This window comes from Polypterus senegalus, chromosome 1, assembly GCF_016835505.1.
Source record: "Polypterus senegalus isolate Bchr_013 chromosome 1, ASM1683550v1, whole genome shotgun sequence".
In the NCBI taxonomy this organism is placed as follows: Eukaryota; Metazoa; Chordata; class Cladistia; order Polypteriformes; family Polypteridae; genus Polypterus; species Polypterus senegalus.
This window is the reverse complement of record NC_053154.1, coordinates 202,279,507-202,294,857: the sequence shown is the minus strand read 5'-3', so window position 1 is coordinate 202,294,857 and position 15,351 is coordinate 202,279,507. Positions and strand designations below refer to the sequence as shown.

Here is a 15,351-nt window from a genome sequence, read left to right as displayed (position 1 = left end):
ACCACACAGAACAAATTAAATGTATGATATTCCAACTCTCTGCACATTTAGAATCTTTAGATTCATGCTTGATATCACTTTCATGATGAAATGCATTAAAGTGTTTGTTACATTTTACATATAATTTAGTTTAAATAATGAATACTGTTAATAATTACACACATGAGGGAATAATTACACACATGGGGTGACACGGTGGCGGAGCGATAGCACTGCTGTCTCGCAGGGAGTTATGTTGCTGGTATTTCCTGCTTGTATTCCGCACTGTGCTCTGTTTCCTTCCAAAGATATGCAGATTTGGGGATTTGGTGCCGCTAAAATGACGTTAGTGTATGTGTGTGCTTGTATTCACCTTGCGATGAGCTGAGACCTCATCCAGGGATTGTTTCTCAGTCGTGCCCAATGCTTGCTGGAATGGACACATCCCTGGATTTATAGATATTGCGGTAAGGTGTTATCGGAATTTAATAGGTGTTTTAGGCAATTCACAACACAAAGAAGCCAAACATGTTCTCACCGTGATAATATCTCGCACTGCCACCTGGTGGATTCCTCCAGATTTACGCAAGTACGTGCGCAAGTATGAACACTACAACGCTTGCGTAGCAGGAGCGTCCTCTGCAGCATGCGTGGCATCACGTGAAGTATAACTCCGGCCTAACATTGCAAAGACAATTACACAGTTTTTAACTGACCACAACTTATCAGACCCCTGGAGGTTTCTAAACCCCAAACTCAAGAACATATTCCTTCTACTCACCAGTGCATCATTGTTACTCAAGAATTGATTAGATAGATAGATACTTTATTAATCCTGATTATTTCTTTATAGATAATAATTTCTTGCCTGCGATTAAATCTTGCAAGTACAACACTATTGTTATTTCTGACCATGCCCCTCTGATCTTGGAGCTGAAATTATGCCGCACATACTCATCTCGCAGATGGCGTCTTAACCCACTTCTATTAGCAGATGAGAACTGTACAGAATTTATATCAAAACAAATTAGTTTCTTCCTAGAGACAAATACATCCTCAGAGGTCTCTGCAGGAATACTTTGGGAAACTCTAAAGGCCTTCATAAGAGGACAGATTATTTCATATATTTCCCACAGAAATAAGTTAGAAACCAAGAAGGTATCAGAGCTAACCAGTGAAATTACTAGAATAGATCAAGAACATGCCAGGTGTCCAAGTGAAGCTCTTCATATGAAAAGACAGGCTCTGCATTCAGAGCTCAACTTTTAACAACCAAAGAAACTGAACAACTCATTTTTAAATCAAGACATCATTACTATGAACACGGAGAGAAAGCTAATAAGCTCTTAGCTCAACAAATCCACAAGCAAGAAGTTTGCAATACAATCCCAGCAATCACCAACACAAATGGAGATAAAATCATTGACCATAAAAATATAATGCACACATTTAGAGACTACTATAAATCCTTATTCTACTGAGTTCAAAGAAGACAAAACACAATGTAATGCATGCCGCAAATAGATACTTTTATTTCAGAGGAATTAAATAAACCTCTGGTGCTATCAGAATTACTAGATGTTATAAAGTCACTTCAGAGCGGGAAAATAGCAGGCCCTGATGGCTACCCTGTCGAATTTTATAAGAAATTCTCCACTCGGCTTGCTCCCCTCTTATTAGCAACATTTACAGAAGCTAGAGACAGTCAAATTCTACCTCAAACTCTTCACCAAGCATTAATCACCGTCTTTCCTAAACAAAACAAGGACTTATTACAATGTGCATCATACAGACCAATTTCACTTCTGAATAATGATGTTAAGATACTCTCCAAAGTCCTAGCTAGAAGGATGGAGAAAGTGCTGCTTTTGGTAATGTCACAAGATCAAACCAGATTTATTAAAGGCTGACATTTAGCTTCCAATCCTCGACACCTGTTTAATGTAATATATTCACCTACAAAGTCAAACACCCCGGAGTTATCGTTGCATGCAGAAAAAGCATTTAATATGATTGAATGGAACTACCTTTTCACTACATTAGAGAAATTTGGGTTTGGCCCGAATATTTGTGCATGGACCAAACTACTGTATACCAATCCAGAAGCTTCAGTTTGTATTAACATTTGCTCAGACTACTTTAAACTAGAACGAGGTACCAGACAAGGATGCCCCTTGTCACCACTGCTATTTGCAATCGCTATTGAACCACTGGCAGTCCACTCTCAAAATGCTTATCAGATAAAGGGGCTTATCAGAGAACAACTGAAAATTTCTCTGTATGCAGATGATATGGTTTTGTATATATCAGATCCACAAAATACTGTACCTGCAGTCTTAACAGCACTTACAGAATTTCAGAAGATCTCTGGCCTCAGAATTAATTTGAATAAAAGTATGCTCTTTCCAGTGAATTCTCAAGCATACAATATTAGATTGGACACCTTCCCTTTTATTATTGCAGATCAGTTTAAATACCATGGAGTAAATATCACAAGTAAACATAAAGCTCTTTATCAACAAAATGTCGTCATCAGTATGGAAAAAACTAAGCAAGACTTGCATAGATGGTCAACGCTCCATCTCACTCTACCTGGAAGAATTAATATTGTTAATATGAATATCCTTCCTAAGCTTCCTTTTTTTACTTCAGAACATTCCAATATGCATCAATAAATCATTCTTTAAGCAATTAGATTCAACCATAGCCTCATTTATTTGGAACCTAAAACATCCACATATCCAAAGAGTGACTGTGCAAAGACAGAAGGTGGCATGGCTCTACCTAACTTTTTCAGTTTTATTACTGGGAAGCAAATATACAAGCTATAAAAACCTGGGCACAAATAGATGAACATACACAGGCTTGGTCCGCAATAGAAATAAAATCCTACAGTACTTCTCTATATTCCCTGCTTTGTGCCCCAATAAATGCAAGTTATCGCCAATATACTAATAACCCAGTTGTGCTTCACTCACCATGTATATATATGGAACCAATGTAGAAAGCATTTTAAGATGGAGAATCTTTTCTCTGTGGCACCTCTGCATGAGAAGCACCTTTTTCAACCCTCGCAAACATATGTAGTTTTTAAAATTTGGAAAACATTTGGGATTAAATTGCTTAGAAATCTTTATATAGACAACATCTTTGCATCCTATGAACAATTACATTACAAATTAAATTTTCCAGCAACACATTTCTTTCACTATCTTCAAATCAGAACCTGCCCAATTTTCCCCATGTTCCACCTTCCTCTATGCTGGAAAAAAAATTGCTCAATCTCAAGGACTCAGACAGCATTTCTGCAATATATAAATATATTTTACAGTCCCTTTCAAAGATCCATGAGGACAATGGGAAAAGGATCTCTCACTCAACATATCAGAAAAGGATTGAAAGATGCAATGCAGAGAATTCATTCGAGGTCCATATGCACAAAGCATACAATTGTTCAACTCAAAATTATATATCAAGCACATCTGTCTCGCTTAAAATTATCCAAAATGTTTCCAGGGCAAGATCCTACATGTGAACGCTGCAATCAAGCTCCAGCCTCACTGGGTCACATGTTTTGGGCCTGCACTTTCAGACACTCTTGGTGTCACAATCCCTCCTAATCCACTAACAGCTGTGTTTGGTGTTCTTTCAGATGGGCTTAAAGTGGAGAAGGACAAACAAACTGTGATTGCCTTCACTACACTATTGGCATGCAGACTTATTTTGCTAAACTGGAAGAATCCTAACTCTCCTCTTTTAAGTCAGTGGGTAACTGATATTTTATATTATTTGAAATTGGAAAAAAATCTAATTCTTACTTAGAGGATCTCTGCAGAACTTTTTCAAAACCTGACAGGATCTAATCAATAATATTTTAGAATAAGCTCTTAAAGCACTGAGGGAAGTAGATTCTCTCCCCATTTCTTTTTCTTCTCCATGTATCTGTATCCACCTAATTAAACTCGTCAATTTATTCATTTTTACTATGTTTAAATTTTTAGTCTGTTGGCCAGGCTCTCTTTCTCAGGGGTGGGGGTTGATTTGTTTTCAATCCTATTTTTTTTTTGTAAAAATTGATCTATTTGTATGGAATGATTACAATAAAATCAATTAAAAAAAATCCTGTTGACGTTTCAAGGGGAAAAAAAACTTTCGTTATTAACATTTTTATCTGTTTATATAATTGGTTCATAAATAAAAATACCCAATTCGTGCTTGCATTGGGAGTGCAGTTATGGGATAAATCATCTGTCAGTTACAGTTATAATTGAGTTGAAATGATGGCTTAATTAATCATCTTTTTATACAGCACCATACATAGCCCTGATAAATTTAACTGAGGCTTCACATTCATTCTCTGATTGCAATCATCATGGCTACAGTTTTGCATCTAGCCACCCATACATTTCTTGCCCAACTTATCCAGTACAGAGGACATGTAATGTTTTAAGACAAGCACAAGATCTTGGAGGTGTGTAGTTTGTGGCACTGTTAGAACAGAATACCTCTGTAATTGCTGAAATCAAATTAGCATACACTGCATATGTGCTGCTTGTTATCTTATTGAAATGAAGCTAATGTTAATAAATATAATCTGTAAATCTCACAAACATGGTGAATGCGTAAACAACACATATTTGGATGGTATGGAAGCACATAAGATGCAGGTTGAAGTCATGATTAATTGTCTAATTCAGTGGAAAATCCTGGATAAGTACATAGGTATAAGTAATAGTAAATTCTCATTGGTTATATGAGGAAGATTGAAAACAGCAGGACAAAGGCTTTTATAGAAATTCTGAAATAATAATCTTAAATTGACATTTTTTATTTCAGAATAATACATTTTATTCACAAAGGTAGCCATAATGTTTCAGCAAATCTAAAACAGGGAAAGACTTTGAAAATTAAAATATCAGGAATTTGTGATATTTGAAATTTGAATTACCATAATTTGACGTGTCCATTAAATATTACTCTTCCTTAATTGTTTTAACCAGCTAATGCCTCCTTCATATCCTGATGCACATTCACAGCAACAAATGTTATAAACTTGACAAAGTGATTGCTTGGCAAACCCAATTCGAAAGATGCACTGTTATAAATGTTTGAATCCAAACAAAGTTTTATAAAAGAAGCCTTAGTGTAGAATAATGAGCTCAAAGTTTTGGATTTTAGAATTATGGGTTAGGGATACTCAACCTGTACTTTCTAAATAGCATGGCAATGACAGAACTATTTTTTAATCTTTTAGCATTGGTTTTAAGCAGGTTATATTTTTCAGTTAATAGTAAGAAACTGTAAGTGAATAAATGTAGTATTTGCGCATGGTAAGATAAATCGAGTAGTCCATGATAATCATATAATTTATAAACCCTGAGCCAAAATCTTCCCCTTGGCTCAGAGACACATGAAATTAAAGTTCTGAACTGTATATTTTTAAGTGGAAAAGTAGGGGAATTTTAGGCTTTGTGATTTTTATTTCATATCAAACCACAGTATTTATTCAAACATTAATTAAATCATTAAAAGGATGACCTACACCCTTAAGTAAGACCTCATGTAAATGAGCATGGGAGGCATATTTTAATTTAAATTGCATGAATGTATTTCTTGACATTTGACATTCATATTGAAGTAAAGCCCATTAATACGAGAATGGTATCATCATACATTCATGCACGTATTCTACTTATCATGTGCATCAAGGTAAAGTGAAAACAAAACCAAGAAATTACTCTTATTGGCAGCACAAGCTAGCTGGCCCTAAAAAAGGAGCTAAACAATATCCATAAATAGAGTTTACAAAGCTTGCTTAATCTCCTGGCTTTCTCCAGCCAACATGGGTACCTGCCTATTTTAAATTTACCCCAATAAGATACAAAGACTTCTGTGCTAAAAACCGGGAAAACAAAAAAAAAGAAATTAAGAATGGCTTTAAACACAACATTAAACAGACAGGAAATAAAAGGTTCTTACAATACAAATAAGTTAACATGCAGAAATGCAGGCAAAATAAGCAAACCTACCAACAACAAAACACAAAAATTATCAGAATGTTTAACCTTCTTTTTGTTTTATAGGTGTGCCTTTATAATGTGAGAAAATTAACACTTGGACCATGACCATGTGATACTGCACACTGACTAAGTAGCCACACCACTTGCATCACCTGATTTCCCACTTTGCAACCATCTTGTCTTTTGATGAGTCTAAGCTTTCTACCTAAACATTGCAAAATGGAGAATAAAGAGAATAAAAAAAAATCTGTGCCAAATGAGCTTAGCTGCCTGTGAAACTAGACCGCATACTTCGGTTCATTGTTGGTTCAGCTCTAAGATATTTCTTAGTTTAATATTTTATGATTGTTTTCCTGTAATAAAGACATTGTTTTTTTAATTACAAAATGCTTATTTTGAAGTTATAGTCATGCATTTTTAAATTGTAAGGTAGATGCTTTGTAGCTCTAATTAGATGTCCCTGAGTAATGGTCTAGAACCATTCCCTACGTGTAGTTTGGAACTATGAGGATTTCCAGACAAGAAATAACTAATGAGAAAAATAGTAATTAAAAAAAAAATCAAAACTCAGTCCCCAGTAAATATTCTTGGAAAAAGGCTGTTCAAACTGGCTAGCAAAGTATTAATCAGAATCAGAATCACTTTATTGCTAGCATGTGAAACATACCAGAATTGACTTTGATTAGATGCAAAAAATGGAATACAAGACATTACCAGTTCAAGGCAACACAATTTAGCCTACTATTAATCTGACATTGTGCAAACAACTTTACAAAAACAGTTTCTTGAACAAAACATTTACAGCCTTCAATAATACCCTCAAATAGAAAAACTGTACAAAATAATATAGACATCAAATAGTACAAGTTGAGCAAGTATGAAGTATTTAAAAATAGACAAACAACACAGTTACCAGTCATATGTTGTAAAAACAGTCAGGAGTAACTGTATGCAAGTTTATTTAGGATTTGAATATTTTGAGGAACGAAGTTGACGAGATGGTGTATAGTTCAGGTTGCAATAGACCTGCACCTCTTCTGTGATGGCAGTTTAAAGAACAGATGGCTAGTGGAGCTACCCGGGTTTAGCACAGTTAGAGCGGAAAGGAGGAGGACTCACTCTCTATGTGAATACAAGGTGGTGCAACCCTGGACATGTATACGTCAAAATCTTCACTTGCTGCAGGGATATGGAACTGTTGGCCATAAGTCTGCATCCCTATTACTTGCCCAGAGAGTTTGGACACGTCATTTTTATTATTGTTTACGTCCCTCCTCGGGATGGAGATAGCGGGTGACATCATCCACAGCGCTGTTGCTAAACTACAAACACAGCACCCAGAGGCACTTGTGCTAATCTCTGGAGACTTTAACCATGTGATGCTGGACAAAACATTACCTGCCTTCTCCCAGTATGCGGATTGTAACACCCGGGGAAATAGGACTATTGACCTACTGTATGCAAACGTTAAAAGACGCATACAGCGCCACCCCGCTACCTGCGCTTGGGAAAGCAGATCATAACCTGGTTCTACTTCAGCCTCACTACAAACCTAGAGTGAGGGAGCTACCTACAACCACACACTCATTCAGGAAGTGGTCCCCTGAGGCAGAGCAGGCTCTGAGAGACTGCTTTGGAACTACGAACTGGAATATCCTGCAAGGTTTTTATAGTGAGAACATTGAGGAGGTTGTGAACTGCACTACTGACTACATGAACTTCTGTATGGACACTATAGTTCCAGTAAGAACAGCATACTGCTATGCTAACAACAAGCCATGGATTACAACTGACATCAAGAGCCTTTTGAACCAGAAAAAAAAAGGTCTTTTAAAGGCAGTGATCAGCATGAGCTCAAGCGTGTGCAGAAGGAACTCCAAGTCCAGCTCAGGGCGGCAGAGGAGCAGTACAGAAGAAAGCTGGAGCAAAATAACAGCATGAAGGAAGTGTGGGATGGGATGAAGATCATCACTGGCTGCAGCTCGAAGTGGGGTGCCACCATCGAGAGAGATGTGCAGAGAGCAAACCTGATGAACAACTTCTTTAACAGGTTTGACCACCCTAACCCACTCTCACCTTGGAGTACTGCACCTTCCACCCATCCTTCTGCTGATACCAGCGTAGGAGAGAGTTAATCCACCCTGCTAAAAAAAAGGTAAGCAAAAAACTGAGGAGACTTTGTGCCAGCAAAGCAGTGGGTCCAGATGGAGTATCGCCACGACTGCTGAAGGACTGTGTGTTGGAGCTGGGGAGTCCTCTACAGCGTATCTTCAACCTGACCCTGGAACAGGGGAGAGTCCCAAGGCTTTGGAAAACATCTTGCATCACCCCAGTCCCAAAGGTATCACGTCCTGGTGAGCTGAATGACTTCAGGCCTGTCGCCCTAACATCACATGTGATGAAGACCATGGAGAGGCTGCTGCTTCACCACCTGAGGCAACAGGTCCGACACGCCCTTGACCCTCTGTAGTTCGCATACCAGGAGAAGGTGGGAGTGGAGGATGCCATCATCTGTATGCTACACACGATCCCTCTCCCACTTGGACAGAGGCAGTGGTGCAGTAAGAATTATGTTTCTGGACTACTCTAGCGCCTTCAACACCATCCAACCTCTGCTCCTCAGGGACAAGCTGACAGAGATGGGAGTAGTCGAAAGCTCAACTTCACAAAGTCGCACAGTACCCGAAATAAAGAAGTTATCAGATAACAAAGTCGCCGTGAAAAGGCGAGTCATAGCCCACCATCTGAGTTTCATATGAAAGCTTATTAGATAGATAGATACTTTATTAATCCCAAGGGGAAATTCACATAGTCCAGCAGCAGTATACTGATACAATTAAACAATATTAAATTAAATAGTAATAAGAGTACAGAGAAAAAAAAATAGGCACACAGTGTGGAAAAAAGCATGAAATATCAACTTTAATCTTGAAATGTCCGCTTTAATCTCATAGTTTATTTTGTCATTAAAGTAGAACTTCATAAACTTCATCTTAAAATCATTTAATTTACTAGTTTCTCAAATCCCATCGTAACTAAAGTAGCGCATTAAATGCTTTGTTTTGTATTTGATCTTCTATGTGCTCTGTGTGTGAATCACTACGTGCTTCCAGGCTTTCTCTTCCTCTGACAGGACACAGAATCCATTACATTCATGATATTACAGCTCTCTGAATAATTAAAATACTGAGATGTATACTTGATATAATTTTCATGATGATAGGAATTAAAGCATGTTATTAAACATGGGAACACGGTGGCGCAGTGATAGTGATGAGCTGGCGCCCTGTCCTGAGATTGTTCCTGCCTCACGCAAGATGCTGGCTGCGCCATGTTCGACCTTCGATGAAATAATTTATTGCAGCAGTACTGTCTCCCTCAAATGTACTAACCCCCAATTCCTGTCCGTCCATTTCTTTCTCCAAGTAACCAATCGCCACACAATCGGCTCTGTAATAGATGTTAAGCCATCTGTAAGCTTAGAACAGCAGTTCTTCAGAACTTTTAAGGAACATTGAAATATCTCCATAGTACATGTTTAATTCTTCTATCCGTCTATCTTTCCAGTGTCAAGCCAGCCTAAGCAAGAATACTGCACGAGACAGGAATAATTGGGACGCCAGCTCGTTGGTAGCGCTGCGACACTGTGTCCTCACATGCTTAATTATTAGCAAAATAGATTTTAATGACGTTAACGTTTTATCTCTATAATGTAATAAACATACAGTGGTGTGAAAAACTATTTGCCCCCTTCCTGATTTCTTATTCTTTTGCATGTTTGTCACACAAAATGTTTCTGATCATCAAACACATTTAACCATTAGTCAAATATAACACAAGTAAACACAAAATGCAGTTTTTAAATGATGGTTTTATTATTTAGGGAGAAAAAATCCAAACCTACATGGCCCTGTGTGAAAAAGTAATTGCCCCCTTGTTAAAAATAACCTAACTGTGGTGTATCACACCTGAGTTCAATTTCCGTAGCCACCCCCAGGCCTGATTACTGCCACACCTGTTTCAATCAAGAAATCACTTAAATAGGAGCTGCCTGACACAGAGAAGTAGACCAAAAGCACCTCAAAAGCTAGACATCATGCCAAGATCCAAAGAAATTCAGGAACAAATGAGAACAGAAGTAATTGAGATCTATCAGTCTGGTAAAGGTTATAAAGCCATTTCTAAAGCTTTGGGACTCCAGCGAACCACAGTGAGAGCCATTATCCACAAATGGCAAAAACTTGGAACAGTGGTGAACCTTCCCAGGAGTGGCCGGCCGACCAAAATTACCCCAAGGCGCAGAGGCGACTCATCCGAGAGGTCACAAAGACCCCAGGACAACGTCTAAAGAACTGCAGGCCTCACTTGCCTCAATTAAGGTCAGTGTTCACGACTCCACCATAAGAAAGAGACTGGGCAAAAACGGCCTGCATGGCAGATTTCCAAGACGCAAACCACTGTTAAGCAAAAAGAACATTAGGGCTCATCTCAATTTTGCTAAGAAATATCTCAATGATTGCCAAGACTTTTGGGAAAATACCTTGTGGACTGATGAGACAAAAGTTGAACTTTTTTAAAGGCAAATGTCCCGTTACATCTGGCGTAAAAGGAACACAGCATTTCAGAAAAAGAACATCATACCAACAGTAAAATATGGTGGTGGTAGTGTGATGGTCTGGGGTTGTTTTGCTGCTTCAGGACCTGGAAGGCTTGCTGTGATAGATGGAACCATGAATTTTACTGTCTACCAAAAAATCCTGAAGGAGAATGTCCGGCCATCTGTTCGTCAACTCAAGCTGAAGCGATCTTGGGTGCTGCAACAGGACAATGACCCAAAACACACCAGCAAATCCACCTCTGAATGGCTGAAGAAAAACAAAATGAAGACTTTGGAGTGGCCTAGTCAAAGTCCTGACCTGAATCCAATTGAGATGCTATGGCATGACCTTAAAAAGGTGGTTCATGCTAGAAAACCCTCAAATAAAGCTGAATTACAACAATTCTGCAAAGATGAGTGGGCCAAAATTCCTCCAGAGCACTGTAAAAGACTCATTGCAAGTTATCGCAAAGCGCTTGATTGCAGTTATTGCTGCTAAGGGTGGCCCAACCAGTTATTAGGTTCATGGGGCAATTACTTTTTCACACAGGGCCATGTAGGTTTGGACTTTTTTTTTCTCCCTAAATAATAAAAACCATCATTTAAAAACTGCATTTTGTGTTTACTTGTGTTATATTTGACTAATGGTTAAATGTGTTTGATGATCAGAAACATTTTGTGTGACAAACATGCAAAAGAATAAGAAATCAGGAAGGGGGCAAATAGTTTTTCACACCATTGTATTTTGCTGCATTTCATCTTAAAAAATGATATCATATGTAAATATGCACTTTATAAAGTGGTGCGGGTTGTGCAATATTTTAATTGTATCGCAAGTTTACAGTGAGGCGATTGTACTTGTAAGTACAAATAGTTCTATAAGGAGCACTTGATGGATTGATTGAGTGAAGTCCGTACAGGAAAGGCTCTGAAGCATTTGTCGGATGAGAGCAGTTCAAATAGCACATGGCTGAGGCAGCATGTGCTTGATGCTGTATGTTGATTACTTCTCTTTCCGATCAGCTGCTACGAGTGGTGCAGTGAGAGTCATATGGAAAAAGATGATCCGCTGTGGAAACCCCTAACAGGAGCAGCTGAAAGTAGAAGAAGGTACAGTGAGAGTAACAATGCTAAAGCAGTTGTGGTATTTGGAATAGTTTGGCCATTCTGTGGACCATTATATTGTTACAGGTTAATTACAATCAGATGCCTTAAACTAATAAACAATATGTGGTTAATTTCAGTGTATTTATAAAGCTGTGTCATGGATGTGGATCTGAAAAAGAAAGGAAAACCACATTGGAACAGTAGCACTGCTTTAACGCTGGGTGCCGCCAGTTTCCAAAACTGAGTGGAGAACTTGCGTACGCCAGGGTTAGGGCTACCGTGAAAATGTGCGTGGCTTTACGGCAAGTTTAGGTTTTATACATCGCGATTTAAGTGTGGAAATGGGCTTACGCAACATTTTTGTGCATACGCACCATTTATACACGAGGCCCCAGATGCTTAAGAATGTAGTGGAGGCATAAATTAACTGCATCCTCCACTGAGAGATTTGCCCTATATGCAAACTGAAATGGATCAAGGAAATATACTTAATACTTAGTAAAGCTTAGTACGACTTTGCTAGCTGCCTTCTGGTTAACCACCTTTGTATATAAATTGGAAATTCCCAAATGTTTGGTACACGTTTGACTTGTAATGTTGTCTTAAATGTTTTAAGCCTACAGTTTGTCCTTCAGGCAGTCCTTCAATTGTCATAAATTTTCTTTTGTTCAAGTCATTGACATCTGAACTAATTTAAGTCACCTTATGACTCAAACATTTGCTGTGGATAAGCTAGGTTTCCAATGGCAGCTTTTTTTTTTTTTTTTTCATGCATATTAATATTTTTTACAGTTTTTTTTTTTTTACATTTTGAGTTTAAGTGTGTCTGGTCATAAACACGTTTTTTGTTAAAGGTCATTATCTTTACTGAGTACATTTGCAAAAAAATATAAATTTGTATACTATGCTTAATTATCATTTCACACAAGAATATTTAAACACTTTTAAAGGGCCTTATGCTAATCATAAGTATAGTTAAAAAATAGTCAAAATAAATAAAAATCGTCCAGGCTGATTTTGTAGCCTAAAATTATTTTTTAATGAGTACATATACTGTAAACTGGTACTGTTTTATATCCGCTATCTCATTCTGCCCCCTTTTCCTTTATGGGCTGGACCAAGGTAGTTTTTTTTTATAGTACTAGAAAAGTGCTTCATTGTCTGGAAGATACAACTGCAAACAGTTTTGTAAATGTGCATATTAGAAGATCTAAGACATCTGTAATTTTGTATTGTATATCTTCAAGTGAGAAGTTTTCCTCAAACCATTAAGCAAATGTTCTGAAAAACATACTGAAAAATATTATGAGAAATGGAATGTTATTTTAGGCTTCAGTAAAAGAGTTCTTTTACTGTAGTTACAAAGGTATATTTAGTAAATTAGTTCAACTAAGTATAAGTACTTTATTATTTTGTTAGAGGAAAGTTATATTTTGATGTCTTTATAGTTTATTCTAATCTTTTCCCACTTAAAATTCAGTTTCTTGTCCTTAGTAAAATCTCCTTATTCCAATGACCGACTGGATGAATGAGATCTTAAAATGAGTAGATGGAGTATTTAAACTTTTAACAGGAGATAAGGAAAAGTACTGACATTTATATGGTTTAATTTAACCTTATGTTGTGTGCTCGGTACTTACTTGCATTTTTTATTTTTAGACAAATTCAACAACAGCAGGTTGATTCAGGAAGTGGTCGAGAGGCACTTTATGATTCTCAAATGATTGGGGGTATGCAAATGAACCTTGGGCAGGTAAGTTTTAAATTTATAATGCTGTCATCAAACAAAAAAACAGTTTAGATATCTTATATATATATATATATATATATATATATATATATATATATATATATATAACAACAAAATGTCCAGTGTCTGTGCCCTGTCTTAATGTCACCTGGCACCCATAAGAGGGCTAGAATGTTCAATAATAATAATTGATTACATTTATATAGTGCTTTTCCTGGTATTTGGAGTGCTTAGACAGAGGGGAATCACTTCAACCACCACAACTAGAATTTCAGATAAACAAAGGCAACAAGAAGCACAAAGAAAGAGCGATGTAAGGGCTAGTATATCCAGCTAACCTAGTTTCCTAAATGCACAACTTAATTGAAACAGACGGGGCTTGCCATTCTTCTTGGTTTTACTAAACGGGCATTTCACTGTGCTAGTATATTATATACTCATAATAATTATGTATGCATATAAGCAAGCTGTCTTCATTGATTTTTACTGAAAAATTAAGTTTGTTGATTGTTATAGATGAATGTGTGCTTGTGCTGCACAGTCTTTGGTAACACACTTCAATGTGCTAAATTTCCTAAAATATAAACTATTGAAAGAACATTGCTGTACTGCACTGTCTTCCATTCACACATTTGGCTTTCAGTGTTATGGCAATGTGTATTCACTACAATCTTTGCAGCCTTTGTCGATTTTTGTAAAGCATTCGACTCCATTAATCGAGCTGCCCTGTGGGACATCCCGAGACTTTGTGGGATCTCCTCAAAGTTGCTGAATATCATGGCTTACCTGTACACTGGTACTGTGCAGAGTGGAGTCAGAACCTCTGCATTTTTCCCAGTTGATTCTGGGGTTTGTCATGGGTGTGTTCTTGCTCCTACTCTGTTCAGTGCTTGCATGGACTTGGTATTAGGAAGGGTCATGGGGTCCAGTGACTGTGGGGCATCTGTTAGTTGAAGAGAGATTCACTTATCTTGACTTTGCTGACGATGTTGTGATCTTCGCTGAGTCAATGGAGGCTCTGATCGGGGCTCTCGAGGGACTGAGTGAGGAGTATGAATTTCCGGACTTGTGAGTGTCCTGAATAGAAACCAATATCCAGGACTTTAATGACCTCTTGGGCACAGCCGTCAACAGTGTGTCTGTTTGCAGTTAGAGTGTTGACATTGTTGAGATGTTTGCTTACCTTGGCAGTGACATTCATGTCTCTGGTGACTCTATCTATGAAGTCGGAAGATGGATTGGGAGATCATGGGCAGTCATGAGGTTGCTGGAAGAGTGGTGTGTGCTGCTCCCGATATCTTTGCAAAAAGATGAGGGTCCAAGTCTTTAGAGTCCTGGTGCTTCCTGTTTTGCTGTATGGTTGCGAGACATGAAAGCTATCCAGTGACCTGAGACAAAGACTGGACTCCTATGATACTGTGCCTCTCTGGAGAATCCTTGGGTACCGCTGGTTTGACTTTGTGTCAAATGAGCGGTGGCTCATGGAGTGCTAAATGAGACACATCACCTGCAAAAGCACTCTGGTGATTATGTTAAACAGTCCAACAAGTCATTTCCTAGTCCATTTCCAAGATTAAACAGTGTTTAACAGGGTTATTTATCATGTTCCTAATACTGTAGTGCCTGTCTGTTTCAGCTATAACCTGTTGCAGCAGCATTGCAGGAAAATAACAATAACACAATTACATCAATGTGAAGTCCTTTTAAAAAACAAACTGTTGACAAAAGTATATTCTGTATTTAAATATAGTATGCAGTGTTTTACTTGATCCTGTTGGTAACATATTTAACGGGATGAGTAGTGACAAAATATTAAGATTTTCTGTATCTGATTTCTTCTTAAATAAAATATCAGTACCCAATTTCAGATTATGAAAATGTTCTTATATAAGTGAAAT

The 15,351-nt window shown here is 37.7% G+C and overlaps 1 protein-coding gene across 3 annotated transcripts in view; it reads left to right on the top strand.

The window, feature by feature from the left end:
- LOC120538020 (aryl hydrocarbon receptor nuclear translocator-like) overlaps window positions 1-15,351 on the top strand; it is a 139,201-nt gene that overhangs the window by 97,419 nt on the left and 26,431 nt on the right. For all 3 annotated transcript variants that reach the window (XM_039767402.1, XM_039767391.1, XM_039767382.1), the window contains one exon: window positions 13,363-13,456. In XM_039767402.1, coding sequence (XP_039623336.1) covers window positions 13,363-13,456 — 94 coding nt within the window. The remainder of the gene's footprint in view (window positions 1-13,362; window positions 13,457-15,351) is intronic.